This window comes from Schistocerca serialis, chromosome 9, assembly GCF_023864345.2.
Source record: "Schistocerca serialis cubense isolate TAMUIC-IGC-003099 chromosome 9, iqSchSeri2.2, whole genome shotgun sequence".
NCBI classification, from domain to species: domain Eukaryota; kingdom Metazoa; phylum Arthropoda; class Insecta; order Orthoptera; family Acrididae; genus Schistocerca; species Schistocerca serialis.
The window spans coordinates 19,419,134-19,437,040 of record NC_064646.1 but is presented as its reverse complement, the minus strand read 5'-3'; the positions used below and the strand labels follow the sequence as shown (position 1 = coordinate 19,437,040).

The window sequence follows — 17,907 nt, the reverse complement described above, 5'->3', positions numbered from 1 at the left end:
TGCGTCGATCTTCACTGATGAGATCACAGATTTTTTCGATGTTGTCTTCGCTTCGAGCAGTTGAAGGTCGACCGGAACGGGGCTGGTCTTCAACCACCATTTCTCCCTTTTTAAACCGAGAAAACCATTCGTACACTTGCGTTTTATTAAGAGCTTGGTCTTCGTAGGCTGTCTGAATCATCGCAACAGTTTCTGCTGCGTTCTTGCCGAGCAAGAAACAAAACTGCACTGCCGCTCATTGCTCGTAAGAGCTAGCCATTTCTTCGTGTCACGACTGCACTGTATGCACACTCAAAGAACTGCCAAAGAAACCACACTTCTCACTGTTGGGTGACGCCGTGTGGCAGAATGACTCAGCAGAGCTCCTACTACAACCCTCTGGCGGCGCAACCTGCTACTACAAGTACACGGTGCTCAGCACTACGATTCCGGTTACTTTTGGGTCCCAACTGGTATGTGGGAGTCAGTAATAAGTTGTCTCCATCTTCGTTGAAAGTACTCTCTCAAAATTAAATGGTAAACCTCTCTGTGATCCTCAACGCCTCTCTTGTTGTTTCTGGCACTGGAGTGTGTTTAGCATGTCCGTAACGCTCTCGTGCGGACTAAATGACCCCGTGACGAAACGTGCCACTCTTCGTTGGATCTTCTCCATCTCTTCTGTCAGTACTATCTGTTAAGTGTGTGAGATTGATTAATAATCCTCAAAAATCGTTCGAACAATAGCCTTGTGAGCCACTTCTTTCGAGTTTCGTGGATGAGTTACATTTCGTTAAGGTTCTTCTTATGAATCACAATCTGGCATCCTCTTTTGTTTTATGTGGTTATTCTCTTACGCTCGCTCTGGATGGTTACTCCTAGATATTTTACAATAGATGCTGTTTTCAGCAATTTGTGATCAATGGTGTAGCTAAGCAGTAGTGGATTTTTTTTCCTATGCAGGCGCAGTATATAACATTTATTTACGTTCATTTTCAGCTGCCTGAGACTGCACCATTTATCAATGGTCTGCAGGTTCTTCTACAGATCGTTACTGTCTTCTGGCATTCCAACTGTGTCATCAGCTAACAGTTTTAACGAGTATCCAACTCTCTACTGGATCATTTATATACAATGTAAATAGTAACGGTCCTATCAAACTTCTTTGGGGATATTCCGTAAAGGGCATTCATATTTGTCGATTTTGCACCGTTTAGATCGATGTGTTGAGTTCAGTCTGCTAGGAAACATTGAATCCAGTCACATATGTGCTCTGATACTCGTTGTTTTCCACTAAACGGCTGTGCGGGACGGTGTCAAATGCTTTCCTTAAATCACGATATCAACCTGAGCGCCATCGTCTGCAGCGCTATTGACCTCGTGGAGGAACAGAGCGAGCTGATTTTCTCATGATCTCTGTTTTTGGAATCCATTTTGATTTTTTTAGAGGAGATTTTCGTCTCCAACAATGTAATAACTCTTTCGCATAATTTTTGTGGAATCTTACAGGAATCCCATCTGGTCCTGATGCCTTCACATCACTAAGCGATTGCAGTTGCTTTTCTGTCCCGCGATTGGTTATCTAAGTGACTGCCATTTTGGCGTTCGTACGATTATTGAAATTCAGGGCTATGTTACGATTATCCGAGCTGAAACGGTTTCGAAAGACCGAATTTAGTATTTCGGCCTTCTCTCTGTTATCTTCAGTCGGCCTTTCTGTCTGGTCGCTGAGTGACTGAATAAATGATTTCGCACCGCTTACTGACCTTCTAAATCTACATCTACATGTACATCATAACTCTGCAATTCACATTTAAGTTCTTGGCAGAGGGTTCATCGAACCACAATCATACTATCTCCCTACCATTCCACTCCCGAACAGAGTGTGGGAAAAACGAACACCTAAACCACCTGTTCGAGCTCTGATTTCTCTTATTTTATTTTGATGATCATTCCTACCTATGTAGGTTGGGCTCAACAAAATATTTTCGGATTCGGAAGAGAAAGTTGGTGACTGAAATTTCGTAAATAGATCTCGCAGCGACGAAAAACGTCTTTGCTTTAATGACTTCCATCCCAACTCGCGTATCATATCTGCCACACTCTCTCCCCTATTACGTGATAATACAAAACGAGCTGCCCTTTTTTGCACCCGTTCGATGTCCTCCGTCAATGACACCTAGTAAGGATCCCACACCGCGCAACAATATTCTAACAGAGGACGAACGAGTGTAGTGTAAGCTGTCTCTTTAGTGGACTTGTTGCATCTTCTAAGTGTCCTGCCAATGAAACGCAACCTTTGGCTCGCCTTCCCCACAATATTGTCTATGTGGTCTTTCCAACTGAAATTGTTCGTAATTTTAACATCCAGGTACTTAGTTGAATTGACAGCCTTGAGAATTGTACTATTTATCGAGTAATCGAATTCCAACGGATTTCTTTTGGAACTCATGTGGATCACCTCACACTTTTCGTTATTTAGCGTCAACTGCCACCTGCCACACCATACAGCAATCTTCTCTAAATCGCTTTGCAACTGATACTGGTCTTCGGATGACCTTACTAGACGGTAAATTACAGCATCATCTGTGAACAACCTACGAGAACTGCTCAGATTGTCACCCAGGTCATTTATATAGATCAGGAATAGCAGAGGTCCCAGGACCTTAAGTAAGACGAAAATCTCGTAGAGTTTTTGGTCAGATTGGTTGACTAAATTTTACTTTCAAAGCCATTGAATCTTTCTCTCATTGATCTTCTCAGGCTCATTACCGCTTATTTCAAAGTTAGTCTGTCAGCTAGGTTGTTGATTTCTCTTCCATCTGCGATAAATCTCTCTTTGCTTACGTGGCACTTTTCTAATACGACTATTAAACCATGGTGAGTGTTCCCCATTCCTTGAGACCGTGCTCGGAACATACAACACTAAGGCATACTGAACTACTCACATACTCTGCAGTTTGTATCCTGTCACTCTTGCCAAGCAAAAATATTTTTCTATCTTTGTTGACATTCATTGTACTACCACGATATAGATGCTATCACAGCCTTACGATCACTGATACCGTCCTCTAGGCTAACTGATTCGATTAGTTCGGGTCTGTTTGTCACTATGAGCACTAACACGTTACCTCCACGAGCTGGTTCTCTAATTATCTGCAAAAAGTGATTTTCAGATTTGACATTCAGTACAATGTCACGCAAATCCATGTCTCTGACACCCGTTTTGACAGCATGACTCTCCAATCCATGCCTGCCAAGTTGAAACCATGATCAGGAAAGCTTGAGAGGTGGCACACCATTCTCTCACTTTAACAACACTGTCAATCAGATTAATATTCATATTTTAGGCCATAATCTTGATGTTCCCTAGTGCTACGTTTGGTATGTGCGGTTTACGACTTTTTTACATGAGGAAATTATGGGGAGGATTTTCATATAACTACATGTGTAGCCGTTAGAGAACTTGTGCCTGAGGGGCCATAGTGGAGGCAACAGTGAACAGGGAGAAAGATGGACTGTGGCCCATATATTCTGTGTCCAGCGAGTTGGCTGTGCGAGTGGTTCTGCGAAGCAGCGCTCTGTGGCCTTTACCTGCAGAGGAACCTCGGACCATGGCACTCCCCTCTTCCCACTTAGGGTCAGAGCAGGAGGACGTCGGTTCGCAAAACGTTTTACCAGGGGGCCAGGGGACAGACCGTCACAAAGGTGGCCAGTTGGCAGAAAGTGTGTGTAGGAGGCCATTTAAGAGAGCTTTTGTGCAAAATTTTGGACGGTCATAAAACTCCAAGCATTCTCCTGTTAGAAGCTGGGGCGATATGAACAGAGTGGCTGGTGCACGTGTTTAGTGAACGCAAGACTGTAACTCCCCTAACGCCAGGAAGTAGCCAGGTTCTTTTAGCGAGCAGCAAAAACATATACTTCATGGGCACAACTGTCTGGGAAGCCTCCATTCAGAAATTGGAAATGGTCAGCCTGGAAAGAATAGATCTCTCCATAATTGAGGGACTGTGGTCCCATTTAAGTAGCCGTTTTTTTCCCGAAACACTGCCATGCTTACCATGAGAACGACGCCTGCGTAGTCTAAATGTTCTTTTTTTCATACAAGAGAAATTTTGAGTCGCTGATTGGCTTCTCTCAGGATATGAAAAACGTTTGAACACCAGTGCTGTGTCTGGACTGACTACCAGGCCAGCGGAACAGTCAAGAGGGAAGATTCAATGACTAGATGATAGTGTGATTGGTTGGTACAATGTGGAGGGTGTTTATTTATTTATTTTTGCTAATTCAGCATCTGTCCTGAGGCTTGGTGGAAAGTGATTGTGATCCTTTGCCTTCTTCAACCTTCTGGTCGTCCCCTGGTGGAGAACTTCAGGTATTTCCCTAGCGGGTAAGACTTGTGGTCTGCAACTTGTGGTGGACTTAAGAGCCAGTGGCAGTTTCCAACAGCACCAACAGTGGAACTGATTATCATCTCGGGCATATCGTGTGTCTTGAGGGTGAACTTATTCGTTCTGAGTCAGCCGCCTTACGTTTGACAATTCCAGCAAGCACCGTTGTGCCTGTGAGTCAAATTGGTTTGGCCAGACCAGCGAAGGGTGCACCTCATACCGAAATCTGCCGGCATTTCATGGCTCTGATACGGAAGTTTCCCGCGTTATAATAATCAGAACGCCAGGCCACGAAGTTTGCAGATTTTCGTGGATGCGTCAGAACATTACAGCTGACACAGAGCGACACTCTTCGCCCACGGCGTGCCATTTTCTGCTGCCACCTGAATCAGGGTGAAACTGTAAAGTATTGCTACACCGGTGTAGGGTTGTTAAATTATATTCACAGCTCCCTGTTTTCCGGTGAACCATAGTTTGTGGTGTACTTGGTCGTAGTTTATTGCATTGAATAGAACTGGGCCTCACAGTGGATTCATGCAAGCAAAGTGAGATTGTGCTGTAAAAGAGATTAATTCAGGGGAGGATTTGTGTAGTTTCCACTGTGTCGAATGCTTTGCCAATCAAGCATCATCCCTTGTCTGATTTGTGTTTGTCATTTTTCTTGTAAGATTTATCATCTCGTTATGGCTCTTAAAGGATGAATAAAAACCTGTCATTATCTTTGTAAACTTAAATATACCACTGTTCTCATTCATACTCCCTCGAGTATTCACCGTTTTTATTCCTTGTGGTAATATACGGATACACCAGCAGTTCAAGATTAAATCTTATTAAATTAGTTAATTTGATTATTAGTTTGAGTTCTGAAAGTGAGCGCAGACATAAGCAACGAAAGTGCCACGAGTATATTCACTAATTTCATAAACAAAAAAAGTTAAGGAAGGTTATTGAGAAGATAACACTTTTCTTCATGTAGAGACAATAAGATTTAGCGTCACTTGGAGATATGGTTAAAGCAAGCGACAGCTTGCAAATTATTAACGATATACTGCATGTTGTCTCTGAAGGCACTACAACTGCTGACCAAGGCGATCTATAAAAGCTTCCGATTACTTTTTGACCAACCTTTGATGTTTAACTTCACCCCGATTAATTCACATTCGGAATATGTAAAACCCTTGCCGTATATTACCGAATTCCTTACTGCTGTAAATACACCGCCACAGTTGATGACCAACCTATCAGTACGATAAAAATTTCTATCTGAACTTAGGATTTCGTTGCTGTTAGTTTCCGGTTTAAACCAGCTTTCTGTTCCTAATACCATTTGAGCATTGTAACCTTCAACAAGCTATATTAATTCTCAATTAAGTGACGCTAAATGCTGTTGTCTCTACACAAAGACAAGTATTATCTTCTCACAACCCTCAAATCGTGAGCTACTTCCTTAACTCTTTTTGTTTATGAAATTAGTGAATTTACTCATGTCACTTTTGTTGCTTGTGTTTGCCCTCAATTTCAGAACTCAAATTTATAATCAATTAATCAACTGGATGCTACTGCAGTTTACTAATATCATATTAATCTTTCCTGTATCCGATTTCATGGAGGAGCACTCTCTGAGAACTTTGTGGCGGATGTGTCTTCAATGTTTGCAGGCATTTCGTCTATGATCTAACCTAAAAAAACGTCCATGTGCACGCCGTACGTACTCCGTTAACCTAGTAACCAGTTTCTTTGTGAAACTGTATGTAATGGAAGTTGTCCTTATGCTGCCTTGCCGAAGCTGCATTAATCGCTCTTGCATTTTAGAACACTGAGTATCCAACGTAATCCTTACTCTGAATTTATACAGTAATCTAAGAGAGTAGTACTATCTCGTGATTCTTGTATATGTAACAGTAGTAACTTTAACCATAATTGTATCTCCAAGTGACGCTAAATGTTATTGTCTCTACATGAAGAAAAGTGTTATCTTCCCAGTAACCTACAAATCGTGAGCTACATCCTTAACTTTTTTCACGTTGTATTTGAATGTAATATTGTATGAAGATAATTACATTTTGTGTGTTCTCCTTGACGCTCAGTTGGTATGAGAATTGATCCTAAGGGTTCTGAGTAAACTGTGTTGTGGGTAAGAATGCAGCGCAACAATGCATTGTCTCACAGTAGAAGCTGAATGCGCAGCACATTTTAGTGATATGCTGCAACAGTCAAGACAGTTGCAGACGCCGTCGCGCACATAGTTCTTCCGTCTTCGGCTTCGTGTCGCTACCGGCTCTGGGAGAACTTGCGCATTGAAGCAGTAGTTTCTTAAGTCGTTGTTGTGCGCTGAACAGCAAATTTGTTGTGTTAGTAGTCAAGAAGAGCAGATTGTCGTGTTTTGCCGTTTGGCCAGAAACGTTTACCTACGGAGACCAGGAGGAAGTGGGGCCGCCCACATCAGAGTCAAGAAGAAGAAATCTCGTACCGGTGCCGATAGCTGTTTGGTGGTTGTTCTATACACCGGGGATAACTGTATTGAGAACCAGCCTAACTGAAGATCTCCGTTATGAATGAAAAATCACACCGATCGATAATGACAACTCACTAAAATCCGGTCATTGTATTTGAGTAACTACGACAAGGTGAGAAAGGTGATGAGGGACTATGTTATTGAAGATCCAATTACGACAGTTCTTCAGGAGAAGACGCCCCAAGTTATGGTTCTGCTACGTGGGCTAACGTGAATGTTCGACTGGAAACAGTGCGACAGCCGCTGATGAACCGTGGATGGGATTCATGGTGAAACTTCACAATTGAACTATTAAGAAGAAACCGCCATGTTCATTCTAGCGGTAGATCCGATTACTGATGCGGTTAGTTTAGAGCAGACAGAAGACATCTTCAAGGTGACGGACTTGGTTGGTTTCCAAGTAAAGATAGAACCTCTCCCAGCTGGTTTGACGTTAAATCGCAAGGTTATAAATGTCAAGAGCAGGGACATATAGCAAAATATTGCTACATTAAAGTGAAACTCGTTAAGTGTAACGGCAGTTGTGGTGTCACCGCCAGACACCACACTTGCTAGGTGGTAGCCTTTAAATCGGCCGCGGTCCCTTAGTATACGTCGGACCCGCGTGTCGCCACTATCAGTGATTGCAGACCGAGCGCCGCCACACGGCAGGTCTAGAGAGTCTTCCTAGCACTCGCCCCAATTGTACAGCCAACTTTGCTAGCGATGGTTCACTGACAAAATACGCTCTCATTTGCCGAAACGATAGTTAGCATAGCCTTCAGCTACGTCATTTGCTACGACCTAGCAAGGCGCCATTACCAGTTACTATTGATGCTGTAAAACATGTACCGTCAAGAGCGATGTTCACCTATTATGGATTAAAGTTAAGTATTCTACCAGTTACCTCCTTTTTTTTTAAGTCTAAAATCCGTGTCCTGTTCCAGACCTCACGCCAGCCTGCGTGAGCTTAAACGCGTGCCTTTCGGCTTCCTCATAGTGGATTGGCTGTCTTGCCAATCCACAACAGCAGTCATGAGAGCCGCTACTGTTCGTACAAGATTGAAGATAATCCAACGTGTTCACGTTGTGGGGGATTGCACGTTGCAAGCTGGTGTGGTCCAGGGCCTAACAACTTTGGGAGATATGAAACGAGAGAAGTCGGAGGAAATCGCTAAGAAGAGGACGAGACGAAGAAGACGCGGGAATCGTGGGACATCATCTCCTGAGAAGATCAAAAGTGCCCATCAGCGGCCCCTAAAACCGGTGGCCAGCCGGCACCGTCTGCCAGTGACGCTGGTTGTGGTGGTGGTGGTGGTGGTGGTGGTGGGGAGTCGAGGCAAGCGGAGCCTAGACATTTCAGTAATGAATCACCTCGAACGGAACGATCTATTGATACGTAATCAGCATGGTTTCATAAAACATCGTTCTTGTGCAACGCAGCTAGCTCTTTATTCGCACGAAGTAATGGCCGCTATCGACGGGGGATCTCAAGTTGATTCCGTATTTCTAGATTTCCGGAAAGCTTTTGACACCGTTCCTCACATTCGACTTCTAATCAAGCTGCGGGCCTATCGGGTATCGTCTCAGTTGTCCGACTGGATTCGTGATTTCCTCTCAGGAAGGTCGCAGTTCGTAGTAATAGACGGCAAATCATCGAGTAAACCTGAAGTGCTATCAGGTGTTCCCCAGGGAAGCGTCCTGGGACCTCTGTTGTTCCTGATCTATATAAATGACCTGGGTGACAATCTGAGCAGTTCTCTTAGGTTGTTCGCAGATGATGCTGTAATTTACCGTCTAGTAAGGTCATCCGAAGACCAGTATCAGTTGCAAAGCGACTTAGAAAAGATTGCTGTATGGTGTGGCAGGTGGCAGTTGACACTAAATAACGAAAGGTGTAAGGTGATACACATGAGTTCCAAAAGAAATCCGTTGGAATTCGATTACTCGATAAATAGTACAATTCTCAAGGCTGTCAATTCAACTAAGTACCTGGATGTTAAAATTACGAACAATTTCAGTTGGAAAGACCACATAGACAATATTGTGGGGAAGGCGAGCCAAAGGTTGCGTTTCATTGGAGGGACACTTAGAAGATGCAACAAGTCCACTAAAGAGACAGCTTACACTACACTCGTTCGTCCTCTGTTGGAATATAGCTGCGCGGTGTGGGATCCTTACCAGGTGGGATTGACGGAGGACATCGAAAGGGTGCAAAAAAGGGCAGCTCGTTTTGTATTATCACGTAATAGGGGAGAGAGTGTGGCAGATATGATACGGGAGTTGGGATGGAAGTCATTAAAGCAAAGACGTTTTTCGTCGCGGCGAGATCTATTTACGAAATTTCAGTCACCAACTTTCTCTTCCGAATGCGAAAATATTTTGTTGAGCCCAACCTACATAGGTAGGAATGATCATCAAAATAAAATAAGAGAAATCAGAGCTCGAACAGAAAGGTTTAGGTGTTCGTTTTTCCCGCGTGCTGTTTGGGAATGGAATGGTAGGGAGATAGTATGATTGTGGTTAGATGAACCGTCTGCCAAGCACTTAAATGTGAATTGCAGAGTAATCATGTAGATGTAGATGTAGATGAGATGGAAAAGTCGCTGCAGTGTCAGACTAGAAGCCATGGATTCTGGGGTAGATCTATTGGTGAAGATAGAGGCACTCGCCACGTTGCAATGAGGAAGCTTTTCCATCTGCTCGAGACCACAGTCCTGAATTGAATCGAAGAGGTGTTTCAAGGCGCAGTTAAGACATCAAGTTTCCACTTTGCGCGTCTTTCAGTCCCAGCCTAGCTTTTTGCGGATTTTTCCACTAAGGCTGTGAGGCAAGTGACGGGGCTAACATCTCTTGCTCCGCCCAGAAAGTGCTATATCTATCTGCCCTTGCATCGAATACTAGCCTAATAATTTAGATAAATGGTGTCAAAACGGAATAAAAACCTATGTCTGGAAAGAGATAAGCTCCAGATACAGCCCACCCTCAGCAGAGAGGTTGAAAAAAGCACTTCGTCTTCAGGCTACAAGTGGCCCATCGGGACCATCCGACCCCTGTGTCATCCTCAGCTGAGGATGCAGATAGGAGGGTCGTGTGGTCAGCACACCGCTCTCCCGGTCGTTAAAATGGTTTTCTGTTAGTGGAGCCGCTGGTATTCGGTCGAGTAGCTCCTCAATTGGCATCACGAGGCTGAGTGCACCCGGAAAAATGGCAACAGCGCATGGCGGCCCGGATGGTCACCCATTCAAGTGCCGGCCACGACCGACAGAGCTTAACTTCGGAGATCTGACGGGAACCGGTGTATCCACCGCGGCAAGGCCGCTGTCAGAGGGGATGAAAGATGTAAAACAAGGAAAAACGTCTACGTTGCGGTCATAAGTTGGAAATAAAACATAAAGAATAAACGAAAAATGTATGGAAAAAGGGAAAAAAGGTACAGGGTACCATCCGCCACGACCTTACGGTGATTCGCCGGCTGTGCAGATGTGGATGTGGATGTCCTTGTGTCAGCATACCACTACCGGCACTCAACGGCAGGTAATGGTACTAAAGCTGTTAATTATGAAAATCCTACAGCGCATAGTTAGAACATCATTCCTATGTATAAAATCGGGTATCCATATGGTAAATAGTTTTCCGCATACACTGACTGAAGTTGCGAAAGCTGAATTATAAACACGAATAATTTAATGTTTCAAAGCGTGGAATATTACATTTTTAACTCATAAGTATATAAACTGTGCTAGAAATCGAAAGGTGTTACTTTTCAGTATGAAACGCAGTGCACTAGATTATTTCAGTAAACCTAGTTTCGGGTTTTCATCTACAGAAGATAGTCCGCGTCGTTCGAAAGGACGCGAAACTTGTAATAGTCCAACTATGCCATATACGAATGGCAGCTCCGGAACTGATATTGTTGAACATAAAAGCCAGCTATGTGAAGTAATAGTGTATTTAAGGTCGGAAATTAGTGATGGCAATGTAAGGACCTTCTTTTTGGATATCACTGAACGTCAAAAAACAGATGGAGAAAAAACAGAAGCTGAACTTTCAAAATTATCTCTCGAAACATAGTTCCTCTTCAAGTTATTTCAAAGACAACTGGTTGAAGCTTGCAGTGATGCTGCTAGAGTAATGATAGATAGGTATGAGGTGTTTTAGGACGATTTAAAAATATGTGCAACAAACTATTCGAATTATATCGTTTGTGCCACCGAACTGAATTAGGCGTTGCTATTCCAGTTGAAGAGATTGCTGTTGTGAACCACATTACCATTCTTTTAACAAGCTGTATGCTTTGTACCATCAGTCTCCAAAGAATCAACATGAGTTTCCAGCCTTTGCACAAGAGTTAGGTGCAGAACTTAGGAAGATCTAAAGAATTCTGAGTGCGTTGGGTGGCATCAAACTTTAGAGCAGTGCAAGTTGTACGGAAGTCCTACCAGCTTTGAGTGCTACTTTTGATAGGTGTTCGTTTAACATAACTAGAAAATCAAATGCAATGGAAGAGTTCAATGGTTTTCAGAAAATAGTGTCAAGCCCCGAGTTTCTATGCAACATTGCACTGGTTTCTGATGTTCTTGAGAAGAGTAGTATCCCCTCACAGTTCGTTCAAAAGGGCAGCGCTAATATTCATTCATCACCTAGGGCAATTAGAAGGTCAATAGGAGCCAACGCATAAGTGAAGGAAATGCCAGGTGCTTGCACGGAGAAAGCAGAGGAAGCTGTTTCAGAAGGGCGCTTCTAAGACGTTTCACCGGTTCCAGAGAATCAAGCAAATGACTACCTGAAATAATAAGAAACATCCTGTCAAATCCTTAGTGACAATTTCAGGCAAAGCCTAATTTCTAAAAACAATAAAGAAACCAATTCCTTTATCAAAAATGTTGATATTTTAGACACTAAAAAGTGGCGCAATGAAACTGCGAGACCATGACTTGAAGGGCAAGAAAATCGAAGAAAAATGTATAATCTTTTCTCGTTTTTTTCCAAATGTAAGAGAAGGCTTCACAGAGTGTATAAACAACAGTGGTATAACATTCCTGAAAACCTGAAACCTGTTTTTTGTGTTGATACACTGCCTGTGGGCTCATCGGACTGTGAAAGAGGCTTCAACACGATGAACTTAGTTATGACAACATTGTGGAATTCACTTTCTGTGTGTCTTCTCTCATCTTTAACGTTCAGGTCAGTTATGAGACTTCCGCTACATATATGAAATCACATGGATTACATAAAAATATGGACCAAAACACGTAGGCATGCCAAGGACAACCAATGCAAGAAGGCTAATCGACATAATTATGCGGCAGTCTGATCGATACTCCAACTTACCCAAACTTTATAAGGTGTGTCTCCCCATCATTTTTGTTAACAATGCAGCACTGCGTAGTAGAATTCTAATCACAAGACTGTAAGCCGGAAATGTATCTTTCCTAACATACAGGTTTTCTGTTAAGAGCAGCACTCTACGATGTACACAATTTTTGTTAAAATTATTCGCGGAGAAACAATGTACATGTAAAAAACAATTTATTCGTGGTCTAAATGTCCTATTGTCGTAGTGAAAACCAAATGCGAGAAAGAAAACGAAGCCGCGAATTTTCACAGCACAGCACAGCTCATCATTTTCTTTCTTACATTTGGTTTATCAGTAAACCTATACATTATCGCAAGAAAAATATATAGGCCGTATCCACCCGAATGTTTATTAGACCACTGCCTAAAAATGAAGTAAACTGCTCATGATATTTACGAGATTTTTGTTAGTAACATTTCCCCGTTGTATATAAGTATAGATATGTTTCTTACGCAGTCTTGTATACAACCAGATAAACAACAAACGACGCGAATTCTTTACAAACGAATGGAAAAACTAGTAGAAGCCGACCTTTGGGAAAGATCAGTTTGGATTCCGTAGAAATATTGGAACACGTGAGGCAATACTGACCCTACGGCTTATCTTAGGAGCTAGATTAAGGAAAGGCAAACCTACGTTTCTAGCATTTGCAGACTTAGAGAAAGCTTTTGACAATGTTGACTGGAATACACTCTTTCAAATTCTGAAGGTGGCAGGGGTAAAATATAGGGAGCGAAAGGCTATTTACAATTTGTATAGAAATCAAATGGCAGTTATAAGAGTTGAGTGGCAAGAAAGGGAAGCAATGGTTGGAAGGGAGTGAGGCAGGGTTGTAGCATCTCCCCGATGTTATTTAATCTGTATATTGAGGAAGAAGTGATGATTGTGTTAGATTAGGAAATGAGACACTTAAAGTAGTAAAGGAGTTTTGCTATTTGGGGAGCAAAATAACTGATTATGGTCGAAGTAGAGATGATATAAAATGTAGACTGGCAATGGGAAGGAAAGCGTTTCTGAAGAAGAGAAATTTGTTAACATCGAGTATAGATTTAAGTGTCGCGAAGTCGTTTCTGAGGGTATTTGTATGGAGTGTAGCCATGTATGGAAGTGAAACATGGACGATAAATAGTTTAGACAAGAAGAGAATAGAAGCTTTCGAAATGTGGTGCTACAGCAGAATGCTGAAGATTAGATGGGTAGATCACATAACTAATGAGGAGGTGTTGAATAGGATTGGGGAGAAGAGAAGTTTGTGCCACAATTTGACTAGAAGAAGGGATCGGTTGGTAGGACATGTTCTGAGGCATCAAGGGATCACCAGTTTAGTATTGGAGGGCAGCGTGGAGGTTAAAAACCTTAGAGGGAGACCAAGAGACGAATACACTAAGCAGATTCAGAACGATGTAGGTTGCAGTAGGTACTGGGAGATAAAGAAGCTTGCATCAAACTAGTCTCAGGACTGATGACCACACAACAGTACAAGAATGCCCCGAGGGGCCAAAATTACTTTTTTCCGTTTTAAGTGATGGCTATGTTTCACAGAATTACTGCAGCAACAAGTCCTTCTGTTCCGGTTTTCCAACAGTCCATGTTTTACTACCATACAATGCTGTGCTCCAAACGTACATTCTCAGAAATCTCTTCCTCAAATTAAGGCCTATGTTTGACAAGAGCAAACTTCTCTTCGCCAGAAATGCCCTTTTTGCCAGTGCTAGCCTGCTTTTGATGTCCTCCTTACTCCGTCCGTCATTGGTTATATTGCTGCTTAGGCAGCATAGATCCTTAACTTCATCTACCATCAATGCTGATGTTAAATTTATCGCTGTTCTCATTTATGCTACATCTCATTCCTTTCATCTTTCTTAGATTTGCTCTCAATCTATCTTCTGTACTCATTAGACTGTTTATTCCATTCAGCAGAACATGTAACTCAGCATCAGTATCACTCATGATAGCAATGTCATCAGCCAATCGTATTGTTTACATCTCTTCACCTTGAATATTATTTCAACTCCTGAACTCTTCTTTTACTTCTATCACTGCTTCTTCAATATGCAGAATGAACAATAGCGGAGAGAGACTACATCCCTGTCTTACACCCGTTTTAATCCGAGTACTTCGTCCTTGGTCGTCCACTCTCTTTATCCCCTCTTCGCTCTTGTACATATTGCATATTACCCGTCTTCCCTATATCTTACTTCTACCTTTCTCAGACTTTCGAACATCTTACACCATTTTGCATAGTCGAATGCTTTTTTCAGGTCGACGAACGCTATGAACATGTCTTTATTTTTCTTTAATCTTGCTTCCGTTATCAATCGCAACGTCAGAAATGTCTTTCTGGTGCCTTCACCTTTCCTAAAGCCATACTGATCGTCATCTAACACAACTCCAGTTTTCTTCTCCTTTCTTATGTATATCATTCTTGTGAGCAGCTTGGATGCATGAGCTGTTAACACGATTGTGCGATAACTCTCTCACTTTTCATCTCTTGCACTCTTTGGAATTGTGTGGATGATATTTTTCTGAAAGTCAGATGGTATGTCGCCAGACTCATTAATTCTACACACCAACTTCAATAGTCCTTTTTTTGTCAGTTTCCGCAATGATTTTGAATTTCAGATGGAATATCAATCGCTTTGCCTTATTTGATCGGAAGTCCTCCAAAGCTCTATTAACTTCTAATTCTAGTACTGGATCCCCCATCTCTTCTAAATTGACTGCTGTTTCTCCTCCTATTACTTCAGACAAATCTTCCACTTCATAGAGGCCTTCAATGTACTCTTTCTACATACCCGCTCTCTCCTCTGCATTTAACAGTGAAATTTCCATTGCCCTCTTCATGTTACCACCCTTGTTTTTAATTTCACTGAAGGTTGTTCTGACTTTCCTATATGCTTAGTCAGTTTTCCCGACAATCATTTCTTTTACGATTTCTTCACTTTTTCATGAAGCCAATTCGTCTCAGCTTACCTGCGCTTCCTATTTATTTTATTCCTCAGCGACTTGTGTTTCTGAACTACTCTGAACATTTTTAAACTTCCTTCTTTCATCGCTCAACTAAAGTATTTCTTCTGTTAATCATTACTTCTCCGCAGTTACCTTCTTTGTACCTATGTTTTCCTATCCAACTTCTGTGATTCCCCTTGTTAGAGATGCCCATTCCTCTTCAACTGTACTGCCTGCCGAGCTACTCCTTATTGCTGTATCGATAGCCTTGGAGAACTTCAAACGTAGCACGTCATTCCTTCGTACATCAGTATCCGACTTGTTTGCATATTGTTTCTTCCTGACTAAATATCTTAAACTTCAGCCTACTCTTCATCACTACTACATTCTGATCTGAGTCTACATCTTCTCCTGAGTATGCTTTACAATCCAGTTATCTGATTGCGGAATCTCTGCCTGACCATGATGTAACCAACTGTAATCTTCTCATATCACCCAGCCGTTTCCAGGTATATCTTCTCCCCTTTTGATTCTTGAACAAAGTATTCGCTGTTACTAGCTGAAATTAATTACAGAACTGAATTAGTCTTTCTCCTCTCTCATTCCTTGTCCCAAGCCCAGATTCTCCTGTAACCTTTTCTTCTACTCCTTCCCCTACAACCGCACTCCAATTCCCCATGACCATTAGATTTTCATTTCCTTTTAAGTATCCTCATATACTTTTCCCATTTCTTCATTTTCAGCTTGCGATGTCTGCATGTATAATTGAACAATCGTCGTCGGCGTTGGTTTGCTGTCGATACTGATAAGAACAACCCTACCACGGAACTGTTCAGAGTAACACACTCTCTGCCCTACCTTCCTATTCGTAACGAACCCTACTCCCGTTATACCATTTTCTGCTGCCGTTAGCATTACCCTACACTTATGTGACCAGAAATCCCTGTCTTCTTTCCGTTTCATTTCACTCACCGCTACACTATCTAGACTGAGTCTTTGCGTCTCCGTTTCCAGATTTTCTAGCTTCTGATAATCCACGCCCCGACTCGTAGAACGTTATCCTTTCGTTGGTTATTCAGTCTTTTTCTCATGGTCACCTCCACTTTGGCAGTCCCCTCCCGGAGAACCGAATAGGGGACTGACTATTCCAGAATCTTTAGTGAACGGAGAGATCATCATGACACTTTCTCAATTACAGACTGAAATTTGCACCGGTTTCTGCTGTTTGGAACAAATTCATAAAAAACAGCACTTACCATCAAATTGAAAGAAAAGTCAACCTCCATAGTAGAAATACAAAGCAGAGCAAGACGCGAAATTCCACATGATCTGAAGGCTTCTCAGGTCGGTCTGTATTCAACAAAAACCGATCAAACATGATGATATTTCATTTAGAGACTTTTATGAAAAGAAAGAACAAATGTGCTACTGATGAGTTCTCGTCATTCTAGTTCTACTATAAATTTAAATGAGAAGAAACTCCAGAAACTGAAGTGAGTACAACACGACAAAGTTTTGAGTTGACATGGTAGACAAAATGGCTAGACAGTATTCAGTCAAGGCCTCCTCATGAATATGGCCAGTACACTCCTACAAGATTCCTGGCCTAGTAGGATTAAATGCATATCTAGTATACTGGGCTGTTACTGGGAAGAATATCAAAAGAAGACATTTTATTCAACCACTTGCAGAGGAACTATGCACTAAGTATGTGGAGAGTCACTCACTTCTTTAGCCCACGGACAATTATGAAAAGAATTGAAATGAAAATTAAGACGAAACAGCAAATCGAGTTCTTAAATTCTGCAAGTGTTATAAAACGACTTCCAAGTGAACTGTTCGTGAGAAAATGGTTTGTGGTTTAACTTTTTCTCGCTGATACCCCTCAAAAAGGATGAAAGGGAAACAGTTCGTTGCTTTCGATATTTTTGCTGTTCATGCAGACAAACTCCAGCATCATGCATGTCGTTTTAATTTTTTAGTACCTTACTATCGACTCTATACGCACCACAGTTGCAGACAGTACCCGCGTATATCACTGAATGTACCTGCAAAATCACATATGTACGACACATATTTCGGGAGGTGGAACATTTAATAAATGGGGTATGATTCTTTAAAGAATCGGGAGTGACTGTTAATTGGTTTCCCTCAAAGCCATCCTAACCAGAAATACTTTTCTGAGCAGGTACCCTTTTCGTACGAAATACTCGAACTCCTATCTACATGTGAGTTTCTTTACAGATTGTTATAAATACATAGCAGATGTGGATGCCGCTAATATTAAATAACGTAAGAAAAGTAGCAACATAAAACAACTGGAAAACTAAAGCTGCGGCGAGTTAATATGATTTCAGTACATAAGTTTAACAAATTTTATGCCATTCAGCAATATCACAATCATAAATTTGTTTCACCTAGCATACTGAAATCAAGTTACATACTTACCAACGGGGATTTCGTATTTGCAAGCCTTTGGGAAACAGAAGCTAGGCTTGTTATTAGCGCCACATATACAAGTGTTGCAGCCACTCAGGAATGTAGTTCCCAGCTTACAGAATTCCTCTTTGCTTCTTCCTATAAAGAGAGAAAATCATAGGTGTTTAACTAGTATCATACCTTAGTGTATAGAGGTGTTTTGGTCTTGGTTAAATTTTTATATATCGGTATCGCACTTTCAGGCATTGTAGCACAACAAACCGACAAGTAAAGAACGTGTCTTGGATAGATCTTTATTG

The 17,907-nt window shown here is 41.9% G+C and overlaps 1 protein-coding gene across 1 annotated transcript in view; it reads right to left on the bottom strand.

Moving 5' to 3' along the window:
- LOC126418765 (uncharacterized) overlaps positions 1–17,907 on the bottom strand; it is a 272,831-nt gene that overhangs the window by 99,264 nt on the left and 155,660 nt on the right. Inside the window, exon 2 of the mRNA XM_050085691.1 lies at positions 17,618–17,746. Within this exon, the coding sequence (XP_049941648.1) occupies positions 17,618–17,746 (129 nt within the window). The remainder of the gene's footprint in view (positions 1–17,617; positions 17,747–17,907) is intronic.